This window comes from Symphodus melops, assembly GCF_947650265.1.
Source record: "Symphodus melops genome assembly, chromosome: 1".
In the NCBI taxonomy this organism is placed as follows: domain Eukaryota; kingdom Metazoa; phylum Chordata; class Actinopteri; order Labriformes; family Labridae; genus Symphodus; species Symphodus melops.
Genome location: NC_136691.1, coordinates 55,343,863 through 55,356,437, shown reverse-complemented (window position 1 = coordinate 55,356,437; position 12,575 = coordinate 55,343,863). Strand labels below are relative to the sequence as shown.

Genomic DNA, 12,575 nt, shown 5'->3' with positions numbered 1-12,575 from the left:
TAAGATTGTATATCTCATGATCAGACACGGGGAAAAGAGGATGTGGGTACAAGACAGAATCCATAGGAAGCAAAACTACATACTTCATACATTTGGTCAGAAGCACCTCTCTGAAAAGTTTAAAGATTTTCAACTTGTGCGCTCAGAGTGGAAACTTCAAACAAACAGGTTAATCCAGAGTATTTTGCAGATGTGGAGAAGTTTCTCACTGTGAGTCAGACCAGCCAGAAGCTGCAGAAATACAAACTGACCGTCTGGAAGTTAGAGGAAACAAAGAGCGTCCGACTGGAGAGTCTTCCTCCTACTGTGATTGAAGGTAAAAGCTGTTTTAATCCCAGTAAACTGGTCTGTGTTTAGAGGATATTCTGTTGACATGTTTTGTATTAACTGTTTTCAATAAGTTCTCTGTTTGTTTTTGTTCTTAAAACGTACTTCTGATGATTTTGCAGACCTGTTGGAGCTGTACTTTGAGAAGAACTGGGCCGAGCCAGAGAACATCACCATGATCCCAGATGAAGAGGCTGCCATTGTCACTTTCGTTGACCCCAAAGGTTTTCCATTTAGCTTTACTAATTACTCCCTGTTATTTGGTCACGTGTGTTCTTTAAGCCTAAGGACCAAAAACTGTTTGGCTAAAAGTAACAAAAATGGTTCGGCGACAAGTAATTTGAACCATCATCCAATGCACGTGGATTTGACTGTTGAGTATTTGATTGGTTCATGATGGACGCGACTGGTAGGATTTAACAACCTCTGATGCTGGAATATAAAACAGACATTGACTAAAAATGTGGCCTTTTTTTGGCCACTTGATGCTGCCTAAATAACAGACGCCATCAATCAGTTTCGGTAAATAAATAAAAAAGGATCAAAGCCGCAAACCAGACAAGCATACTGTAGGTCAGCAGTTTTTAAAGTTGGTCTCCAAAGACCAACTTTAAAAACTGAGCACATAGGTGTTACCAAAAGAAATAGATGGTTTCCTGAGTTAATATTATTGAGATACTAATTCTGTTAGCCAGTTAACAGCATTTTCCAGTACGTTAAAAAACTAAAATATACATTCCAGTACATCTGTGAGAAATTATACACAGAACAAGGACGTCAGTACTCAGCACATTATTTGTAAAATGGTGTATCTGATGACCTGGATGGTTAATCTTTATAGACACCAAAGATTAATACATGAAAAACATGAATACTAATCAACTACTTATTCTACACTTCTGTTTTTATCTGCAGTTGTGAAAAACATTAGCATCAAAAGAGACTACTCAATTGGATCCACTCCTGTCAAGGTGTATCCGTACTACGAGTCCCTTGGCACCGCCCTTTATGGCAAAGAACGACCAACATGGAAGATGCCGGAGCCTTTCACAGAGGGTGTTCATCACGTCATCTGGAAATTTCTCCAGATCAAGAAACTGTCTAACAGCATCAGTGACCAGATGCGTCCATACTTCTGCAACGTAAACATGGAAAAGCCTGAAGTGGAGCTAAGCCCTATCCCAACATTTTTGAGGCAGAAAGGTCTAACCGCCCAACAGGTCGATCTGTGGAAGACCACAGCTCAAGACGCCTTCCGTCTACACATGTCTCAGTACACTGCATTTGAATGTACAACAAACGGACCTGCGTGGAAAGCTGCAGAGAAAGAGGTCCGCTCTGTTGTCAGGGAAGATGCCCACCTTGATTTGGATGCATCCAGGGGGGTTTTGACCGTGGCTGGGAAAGCTGACAATGTAAAAACATTCAGGCCGTCTGTGGAGAACATCGTTAGTAAAGCTTTGAGTCAGATTGAACGGCAGACAAATGGAGTCTCTGAAGTAATGAATTTGTCCCCTGCAATTGTCTACATCCTGCAGCAGGAAGGACTTCAGAAAGCTACACAGGACATTTCCCCTGAGATGAACCTCTCATATGATCAAAGCTCCCAGAAGTTAACCATTACAGGGCTCCCTGCAGAGGTTTCCAAGACTAAGGCATGGATCTTGGAGCGAAATGTAAATAGGTGTAAAAAGCAAATAGAACTTCATTCAGGTCTTTTAGACTTTCTCAAGACCGTGGATCCCATGGACATGTCGCAGCATCTGTTCACATCCCAAGGTATCAGTGCCATCTTCAGTGTTGAAAACAAGGGGGTTTTGCTGTTGGGGAGTTCTGAGGGTGTTCTTGCTGGTGCAGAGAGTAAGATAAAGGAGAGTTTAACATTCATGATTCTAGATGTGGAAGACCAGGCAGTTCTGAATCTTCCTAACTGGGTTGATCTAAACCGAAAGCTTTTGGACACCTACAATTCTTCAAAGATGAAAACAGTGTACATACAGATCTACCCAGGAAGACAAGATCAAATAACAGTGGCAGGCTTCATGAATCCAGTGAAAGAGGTCAGTCGTAGTCTGTTAGAATTCATTGATTGCTACTCCCGAGTTGACGAAAGAATTCGTTTGAAGTCTGCTGTCGTTGAGTTCATCGATAAAAAAAAAACACTAGAGTGGTCCACCATTGCTAAAGACAATGATGTGAAAGTGAATTTGGATGCACTAAGGCAAAGAATCAATATCACTGGGGCTCGTCTTCATGTCGAGAAAGCCAAATCCTGCCTTAAAGAACTGACCGGTTCGCTCTTCAGTGACAACCTGAGAATGAATAAGCCTGGAGCAAAGAAGTTTTTCCAATCTCAAGAAGCATGGTTTCAGTCCATTATAATGAGTGAGTTCAGTTGTGTGGTGATACTTCGTCCAGAGAATCAAGAGGAAGAGGAAGAAGAGAACAATGAGGATGAGAATGGCTTTAGTTATTTCAAAGTGAAGACTTCCGGTGGAGTCCTGGTGTCTGTGAGCAAAGCAGACATTTGTCAGTTTGGAGTCGACGTGGTGGTTAATGCAGCTAACGAGGATTTGCAGCATATAGGCGGCTTGGCTCTGGCGTTGCTCAAAGCTGCAGGACCAGACCTACAGAAAATCAGCAACGACTATATTTCCAAATATGGAAAACTACGTCCCAGTGATGCCATCGTAACAAGCGCATGCAACCTACCTTGCGAGTACATCGTGCATGCAGTTGGTCCTCGGTTCTCTGCCTACGACAAGAAGACTGCAGTCTCCCATCTGAAGCTTGCAGTTAGAGAGAGTCTGAGACAAGCAGAAAGCGTGAACTGCTCCACTGTTGCACTGCCAGCCATTAGCTCAGGTGTGTTTGGCTTTCCTGTTGACCTGTGTGCTGAAACTATAGCTGAGGCGGTGCGGGAATACTGTGACAGTCCAGGAAGACAAGGATCATTGACGGAGATTCACCTGGTGGACAATAATGATGACACTGTGAGGGTCCTGGCAGCAGCTTTCAATAAAGAGTTCAGTGATCTCGGACCAACTATGACAATACCACCGCTGACAGGAGGACAAAGTCAGAGGGCTTCAGGGTAAATTGGAGATTTTTTTCTGTCTATCCCTTTGTTGCGTTTAATGTAGGTCTACATGAGCCATTGTTTTCAGGTTGTAAACTAATACGTGTAAAGTGCAACCTTAGTGGTTGGCAGAGTAAAACTGCTAGTGATTAAATGTACATTTTCAAAGCTGTTGTGCACAGATTGGTACCATTCACATCCATGTAATAAATATGAACGTTCTGGCACTAACTTGTTGGCTGAGAGAACCATGCTAGCTAGTTTTGATTATGAAAGAGATGGGATAACTTAATACACAACTTACAAAATGTAAATCGAAGTCTCGTGACGAGCTGGGTCTGTCTTTGATTCTCCACTTTACAGCAAACATCAACAGGGCAGAGGTCGAGGTGGACCAAGTCAGTCATCAAGGGGTCGCAAGTTTGATAAAAGAGGAGGACCTCGAGGAAGAGGAGGATACCGAGGAGGAGGAGGACATCAAGGTGGAGGAGGATACCAAGGAGGAGGAGGATATCAAGAAGGGGGAGGATACCAAGGAGGACGAGGACATCAAGTAAGAGGAGGATACCAAGGAGGAGGAGGATATCAAGAAGGGGGAGGATACCAAGGAGGAGGAGGATATCGAGGAAGAGGGGGATATCAAAGAGAAGGAGGATACCAAGAAGGAGGAGGATATCGAGGAGGAGGAAGAGGAGCTGGTGAGACAGGAGCTGAAGCTGAGTGGAGTCTGCATGGTAACAGTGGAGGTCAGAGCCCCAGGGGACATGGCAAATATGGAGGGTAAATTTCTTTGTCTTTATTTCATTTCTCATACCCTGGTTATCTAAGAGTCAGGGATCATTTCAAACCAATGCAACTCCAAAGAAAACTAAAGTTAAATTAAAGGAAAATTATTGCATAGGCAGTTTGTAAAATCCGCCAACCATTTCACAACAAAACAAGCAAAAACAAAGTTTGAAATTGGCGGAGATCTGTGATGCCATATTTTTTGTTCTTTAATTGTTCTTTGATTGGCTGCAGGCCTGGGAGGATGGAGCAGACCACAAATCAAGGTCTGAAGATTGCTCTCGTGGAGGGAAACATTCAGGATCAGACTGTGAGTGACATGTTTAATTTCATGCTTTAGTGCTGATTTAAAACTTATGTTGATGCATAGGATATTTTAAGTTTTTTAGTTTGTTATGAGGTTCAGTGGATAATAGATGATGGCACATTTTAGACATTTAAACAATCCTTCATCTTAAACATTTGACTTGAAGTGAACGCTGTATTTCCAGATACAACCGGAACAGCTTTCAGCATGCTGATCGATGAAATAACAGATCTCCCAAGTTGCTATCCTCTTCTTGTGTTTTGACGTTGAGATTTTGATGTGCAGACTCACGTCATCGTCAACACCATCGCAGACAACATGAACCTCACACAGGGCGCTGTTTCCAAAGCCATCCTGCTGGCTGCCGGGCCCAAACTGCAGGCAGCTGTTCAGACCGAAGCTGGCGTGTCCATGCTGCAGTTTGGGGACGTCGTCACCACTGACAGCTTCAACCTCATGTGTCAGAAGGTCTTTCATGTGGTTTGTCCTGGATGGGACAATGGAGGCGGCCAGGCAGAGGAGGTGAGGGGATTTCATCAAAAACTTAGTGGACACTTCACTTACTGTACCTTTTTAAAATACAGTAGTTCAGTTTACCACTCTTACAGAACTCTTACCTGCTGTATTGTTGCTCTTGTTTTGCTTCTGTTGTCTTTGAGATGCAGTTAAAGTTGTTAATGTTATCTTGTTGTCTCAGACATTGGTAACCATCGTCAGACGTTGTTTGGTGGAGGCTGAGAAACTCAAGATGGCATCGCTGTCCTTCCCGGCCATCGGCACAGGAAATCTGAGCTTCCCCAAAGACGTGGTCTGCAGAGTACTGCTGAAGGAGATCCACAACTTCAGCAGCAGGAATACTCCTCGCCATCTGAGAGAGGTGGCCATCGTTGTCCACCCGAGTGACAGACAAACTGTGGATGTGAGTTTCCAACTTGTTGACGGAAGCGTTATGTGTTGAAGTTCTTTTCAAGGTCTGGCTGTGACTGATATGCATGCAAAATTATGGAAGACAAAATGTTTCTTCTTTTCCAAACAGCAGTAATTAATGAAACCACTTTTGTTAGATGGAACAAGTAGAAGTGATTTAAGTTCAATAATCTAATCTTAGTCGCAAAAAGTCAGAAAAGTCGGGTTTTCCAATCAAACATTTAAAGGTTTTAGTTTGAATTTTCAATGTAATTTAAAGCTCCTAGAGATATTTCAAAGAAACATTTGTTAATTTACCGAAAGGAAACATCTGTAGGGAGCATAGTTTTGTGAAACCATATTTAAACTCATTTTTTATTACCCGTTATCTTTTTATTTAATTCACATGAAAGTGTAAAAATTCTTCCACATTAAAGGGTTAATTAACAGACCGCTCCTTTAAAGTTGTTTGTATACCCATCCTTTTGTTTTTCAGCGTTTCACCAGGGACTTTAAGGGTCAGACAGGTCAGAGAAACTTCCAACATGAAGCCCCCGAGTTCAATCAATCAATCAATCAATCACAGTTCAGCCATGAGTTCAGCCATCCAGCTGGGCAATCAATCCACCAATCACAGCAGTCTGCAGGTATGAGGCATCAACACTATTCGTTGAAACTTTTAAAGAGATGGACAAAACTGAAATTACTCATTGTCAGTAAAGATTTTTGAACTATAGATGACATGGAGGCTGGTGGGGAATCATGGGAGTGATTCTCTTTGCTATAGTTATAGCAGCCTTTAAACACAGCATTTGTGTGTGTGTGTGTGTGTTAGCCTCCTTTGGTCAGGTGGCAACCCCCTCTCTAGGCGTGCACCAGATGCAGATGGGCAATCTGACCCTCGAGGTATCGTCCGGAGACATCACCAAGGAGACGTGTGATGTCATCATCAACTCGTCCAATCAAACGTTTGACCTTCAATCAGGTGACTAAAAGCCTGTCGTTTCGGATGTTTTCAGGCGGATTTTAAAGAAAAATAAAAAGCAGTGATTTTATTATGATCTAACATAACCTTGAAGCTAAGCTAGTACATATCAGGACCAGAAGTATTTGAAAAAAATAAATAAACCCATATAATTAAATAATCAAAATAGACAAGGGATTCAGTTATCTATGGGCAGATTTTTTTCAGTTTCAGATGGGTCAATTTATGGGGAGAATCGGTTCCCCAGCTGAGAAATACTTTTTTGTTTTAAGTCATATACCGCATCCTTCACTTTAGGAAAATGCATTTGTTGTTCATGTTAAAGCTTCATTATAATGCTTTTGTTCTATTAAATCTTAGGGGTGTCCAAGGCGATCTTAGACAGCGCTGGAGCCGGTGTTCAGATGGAGTGCACACTAATAGGTATGTAGTGAAGTTCTTCATTGATCTCAAAGAGTCCTCAAGATGTCAACATACCATCTGTGCACCTGACCACTCCTTATTTTAAAACAATAAAACACCCGTGAGTGCTAACGTTGGCCCAAGTTCATTTGCTATAGAGGGCTGCAGGGATGACTAAGTTTTGTTGGCCAACCCAGAAGTTAGCATTGCCCTGTGTGCATGTGGGCTCGAGTTAGACTTTTATTGCTTTTGATGAATACCAGTGACCTGTTTATTTTCTTGTTGACTCAGCACATTATTCTCTATATAATGGAAGTCGCTGAAAACATCAGTCAAGGATCACTGTCGTTTCTCCAAGGCTGTTATATTCACTGCCTCTTACATTTTACCTTGTTAGCCTTTTCTGTCATTTTAATGCCTTGCAGCGAAAGCTGTCGATCCTCAGGGACAAATAAAGGTAAAGATGAGCTGAGTTGGTTTTCATGGCAAAAAGCCTCTGTTTTTTTCCTCTGGTTTATTTTAGATTATTGTTGAAATATAAAATAAGATTTTCTTTATTAATCCAACAAGGAGAAATTTAGTTTTGCACTGCTGTTGAACATGCTACAGATACATAGGCATAGACACAAACGGGATCCTATTGAACATGGGCTTATTTGGTCAACACTTGGACTTTAATTGGTGACCCTCCGGTTCCCGACAAAAACAGACTGACTACTGACATCCAGAAATAAGTTCCTTGGTGAAAGTAAAAAGCTAACGTTAGGATATGAAGGAAGGACACCACCACTCATCGTCCAACCAGTAGATGAGTTTCCATTTACAGCGTGATAACATGATCAACTCTGTAGCCTGGCCAACTTTTGTAATATATGAAAAGTGGGGCAGTTCCAGATGTATTCATGTTGAACAAAGCGATCTTAAATTCAGAAACCCCTTCTCTGCTTCTGCAACATTCACTTTGTGTCAGGTGTATGATATGGCTCGTTGTCTTTGGTATCTTCTGCGCATCCAAATCTATAGACTTTAAGTGTTTTTTTGTTTCCTGTCCGTAGTGAGTTCTCCTGGTTATCAACCTCGTCCGATGATCCTGACGTCAGCCGGGCAGTTGCCGAGCAGAAACATCATCCACGTCGTTGGGCAGAGGGACCCCAAGGAGATCAAAGACATTGTTTACTCAGTGCTCAAGTTCTGCGAGGAAAAGAAGTTCAATTCTGTTGCCTTCCCGGCGCTGGGAACAGGTCTGTCCAAAAACTAAAACATGTCCTGTCTCTGTGTTATCTACAGAGAAACTTTGTTATATCATTACTTGATTGTTTCAGGATGACTCGTCTCTTAAAGCGACTGAACTGGTTTCTCTCAAAACATTTCCATTTTTTGTGTTTTTCTTATTTTGTCATTTGTATCATTTCATTGGCTCCCCATGCAGCTATGTTGCTCAAATCAATAATGACTTATTTGGTTGATATTGGTGGTGCAACAGTCTTAACTGTCAGGTTGGATTAGAAGGCCAAGTCAGGCTTAAGGCCAAGCTTTGTTGGTGCAACTGGTGTTAACACTGATGCCAAGAAGGATTAAATCATCAGTAAGATGTTTGACTAATCAAACTCTTTTGAATCAGGACTTTACTCTGAACGGTTTGTAGCTAAGACAACACCTTTGAGTTTAACAGATGGTACAGACTCTATTTTTCATTGTCACATCATCCCCATCGTCTTCATCATCACTGGCGTTTGTCTGCCTGTTAGGTCAGGGAGGAGCCAACCCGTCGTTGGTGGCTGATGCCATGGTGGAGGCGGTGGTCGACTTTGTGAGAAAGAAGCGCCCGAAGTCAGTTAACAGCGTGAAGATCATGATCTTCCAGACATTCATGGTGATGGAGTTTCACAAGTGCATGAAGAAGAGAGAGGGAGAGGGAGTGGAGGAGAAGAGCTTCTTCACTAAGTTCAAAGGTAATATAACTTATTTTGGTTTTATAAATACAGGTCTCTCGGCTTGAGCGCTAATTTCTAAGTAATTTTGAAGGGCTACGGTCTTTTAAAGGCATTGGAAAATCTTTAACACAAAATGGGTCACCACTGATAATTTGACATTTTTTAGGTTTTATACATATGCAGCAAAAATAAATGTCCCAACTAATCACAGTTTACATATCGTTCTATCGACGTTAATAGAAAATATTTCTGAAATGCATGTTGCATTTATCTGTAACGTATTCCTTTACATTCCTTACAATCTTGTACTTTTAAGCACTCATCTGGGAATTATCCTCCACTATCTGAAAATGTTACAAATCAAGGAACAATACTGCCCTGTTACTCCCAATTATGTTATCAAGTAACTTTTTTATTTAACTTGTGGCCTAGGAAAACATCAGCAAGTCTACTAATTCTACTTCTATAATACAACTCTCTGCAAACATGCTGTTTCAGACGCTTTCTCCTCAATGTTTACTGGATCCGTGGACAAGCGGACCAGGTCTGTTGACTTGTATCTGGAGACGGAGGAGTTTGAACCCACAGAGTTCGAGTTTTGTGCTGACAACGAAAAGGTAAACATTAAAACAGTCCGGCTGTCAGTCTGTCATACATAACTAATACAATCAATTCTACGTAAGCTAAGAGCGCAACCAGGGTCCAAAAAGACAACCGCTAAAAGTTAAATGCGGGAAGATTTTTCATTTGGCGAGTACATTTCGGAGGGATATCTGCCACAAAGCGGGTAAATGTTTTACCAAAAAGTCATAAAAACACAATTTGTCATTTAGATCAGTAAAAAATATGTTTGGCCAGTGAATTTTTTCATCCTTGGCCGGTGAGAAGTTGAGAAGTTAATTTCGGGCTCTGGGTGCAACTACAAGAGTTCGTAGGGTAGCCAACCCGGCAACGAAAACAGATGGTCAAGATTTATGACAAGACAGTAAGAGCTCTTTGAATCCAACCTAAACAATCACACAGGCCAAGTTCAGAAAACAGTTTAAAAGTTTTAAGACGTTTAAGACGAGTAAATGAAAATGCTTTTGCATTATATAACCAAACTCCTCCCCACCTCTGCAGGCTTTAAGTCAGGCAAAGAAAAGGATTGAGAAGCTGATTTTGGAAGAGCAGGCGTCGAAAACCATCCAAGACCAGTACATCAGTCAGCTGTCGCAGGAAGACATGGAGAAGCTGAAGGACCTGCAGAGGAACCTGACGGTGAGCATCCGTCTGGACAAAGGGCAGGAGGACGAGGAGCCAAAAATCCACCTGGAGGGTCTTACCAGGGACGTCTCCAACGTGGAGTCTACAATCAGGTCATCAGATTCATTAATTGGACGTAAAGAGAGAATCATAAAGCTTCTTAGTCCACTTCTCAGAATGCTAGGTCATTCCTTAAAATGTTTTGTTCCTGTCCTGAAGGGAAATCATCCAGAGGGTGGAAAGGCAGGAGAACTTAAAAAGGCAGGCCACACTGATGAGTTCACTTGTGGAGTGGCAGTTTCAACACCCCAACGGGAATATTGTACCCTTCGACATGCTCACCAACCTCAAATTGGAGGAGGCTCTGAAGAAAAAAGAATCTGTGAAGATCAAGATCAACAATGAAAACTTCGAGGCTGACGTCAAGTTTAGAACAGCAGATTCAGTAAATGGACATAAAAGGGTGGAGCTACTCAGAAAGGACTTGACAAGTGAGTAACTGTGTTATTCTGTTATGCTCAGTAAGGTCGTTTTTAAAGGGTTTAACTAGCTGAAGGTCAAACTACAGTTGACCAATGTGGATTGTACCTACATCTTTTAAAATGTCCTTTGTATTGTTCAAACATTAGCTACACAAGTGCAACAAAGATTGTTATTTTCTTTGCAGGCAGTGCTCCTCTGCCGTCAAATTGGGAAGACATGAAAGGCGTCCTCCTCAAGCTGTTTTCTCTGACAGTAGGAACCAAAGAATACAACGATGTGAAGACGGAACTGACAAAGACGGGACTCACGACAAACATCATCAGTGTATGCTTACATTCTGGTCATCTTGTCCTGTGTTAAGCTGAGCCGAGAAAATAATTCCTTGAATTACACGCAGAAATGGCACAGATTCAAGGCGCATTAAAATCTCAGTTGATGATACAAAAACTTGAAAGAACGGACTCCCGGACTCATCTTGAAAGTGGTTTCACAGAGTTTACAAAGCCTAGTTAAAGAACGTGGATCTGCAATCCATCAGAAGTTACAAATCACATCACAAGTCACATTTATACACCACCAGTGAAGCAGCAGTATTAATGTGAGGTTAAATGTCTTGCACAAGGACACATCAGAAATGTTGCTCAGCTGGGGATCGAACCTTTGATTTTCCAAGAGAGACACCAACTCATCCAACTAAGAGTGACAGCCTTTGCTATACCTTTAAATATGATGTTTTATTTGTTCGCAGATTGAACGAGTCCAAAATCCGACTCTGTGGCAGACCTACGAACTGAAGAAGAATCACATGGAGAAGAAGAACAAACACACAAACAACGAGAGGCAACTTTTTCATGGTACAGGAGCCGACTCCATCGATCTCATCAACCAACATGGCTTCAACCGCAGCCACGCAGGAAGACAGGGTAATAATATAAAACAAAGAGTATGACATAGATCTGATCTTTATGTAAAGTGAATTTAGATAACACCTGTTATGATTTGGTGCTGTACAATAAATCTTTATTGGTTGATATAACAGGTTAAAATGATGTTATGTGTACACGTTGCTGTCTGAATATTAACCATATTAAAACTGGATGGGCTCCTGTCGTTGAACATAATATTATATTGTCCATCTTTTTATACAGTCCTTGATTGTAAGTTTATTTTTGTTTGTTTGCAGGTGCGGCGTATGGTAACGGCACGTACTTCGCTGTGGATCCACGCTACTCAGCACAAGGCTACGCCAAGCCGGACTCTTCCGGACATAAGCGCATGTACCTGGCCCGAGTCCTGGTGGGAGACTTCACCCAGGGAAGAAGTGGCATGCTCACCCCGCCCGCCAAGAACACCGGAAATGCTTCAGATCTGTATGACAGCCTCACTGATAACAAATCCTCTCCAACCATGTTCATTGTGTTCAATGACGCGCATGCATACCCAGAATATCTGATCACATTTACATAAACTGCTACGATCCTTTACTGCAACAGCTCTGATAAAAAAGCAGCTTTGTCTGTGACTGTTCCAGTTTCACTGAGCACTCAACAAGACAAATACAAAAAAGTTATATTTTAAGTTTAAAATGTAAGGATTGCAACTTTTGGCTATTAATACATAGATTATCAGGTAGTGTTGTAATCCTCGAATCAGTCTCTTGACTAAAACAATATCAGTACAAAGATCATTGACCTATGATTGAATTACATGGGGAAAACCTTTAAACTGCCTTCTGTAATGATTGTCTAAAAACAAATAAAGTTCAGTTTAATACATCGCAGGATAAGAGTTTTTGTCCTCGCAAATGAACATAAATGATTTATCGTATATTAAAAATGTTTGTGGTGTACTTCTCTCAAGGGCTCCATTGATACTTCTAAGCTTTCTGTGATATTCTCTATTAATCCCTTATACTTACTGCTGTTTTTTGTTCTGTAAACACTCCTGGATAAATCATGAAGAAACCATCATAAGGCGGCTGTGTTTAAAATGTATTTCTGCTTAAATTGTTCAAATTAAAAAAGAAAAGCTCCCAAACCTAGAGTATGTGTCCCAACCTTTATAATTTTAAACTCTTTGTACCATCTGGTTTACTTTGAAATAAACTCTAAAAAACTTAAA

The 12,575-nt window shown here is 41.4% G+C and overlaps 1 protein-coding gene across 1 annotated transcript in view; it reads left to right on the top strand.

Annotated features, from left to right (window-relative positions):
- Positions 1–12,575, top strand: part of LOC306841509 (protein mono-ADP-ribosyltransferase PARP14-like) — a gene marked incomplete at its 5' end in the record, with an annotated part of 17,174 nt that extends 4,599 nt beyond the window's left edge. The window contains 18 exons of the mRNA XM_079371445.1: positions 191–316; positions 450–551; positions 1,243–3,421; positions 3,770–4,186; positions 4,427–4,502; positions 4,785–5,021; positions 5,197–5,418; positions 5,902–6,052; positions 6,241–6,390; positions 6,751–6,813; positions 7,848–8,033; positions 8,541–8,744; positions 9,225–9,343; positions 9,849–10,084; positions 10,191–10,462; positions 10,639–10,778; positions 11,203–11,377; positions 11,638–12,575. Coding sequence (XP_079227571.1) covers positions 191–316; positions 450–551; positions 1,243–3,421; positions 3,770–4,186; positions 4,427–4,502; positions 4,785–5,021; positions 5,197–5,418; positions 5,902–6,052; positions 6,241–6,390; positions 6,751–6,813; positions 7,848–8,033; positions 8,541–8,744; positions 9,225–9,343; positions 9,849–10,084; positions 10,191–10,462; positions 10,639–10,778; positions 11,203–11,377; positions 11,638–11,921 — 5,339 coding nt within the window. The 3' untranslated portion in view covers positions 11,922–12,575. The remainder of the gene's footprint in view (positions 1–190; positions 317–449; positions 552–1,242; positions 3,422–3,769; positions 4,187–4,426; positions 4,503–4,784; positions 5,022–5,196; positions 5,419–5,901; positions 6,053–6,240; positions 6,391–6,750; positions 6,814–7,847; positions 8,034–8,540; positions 8,745–9,224; positions 9,344–9,848; positions 10,085–10,190; positions 10,463–10,638; positions 10,779–11,202; positions 11,378–11,637) is intronic.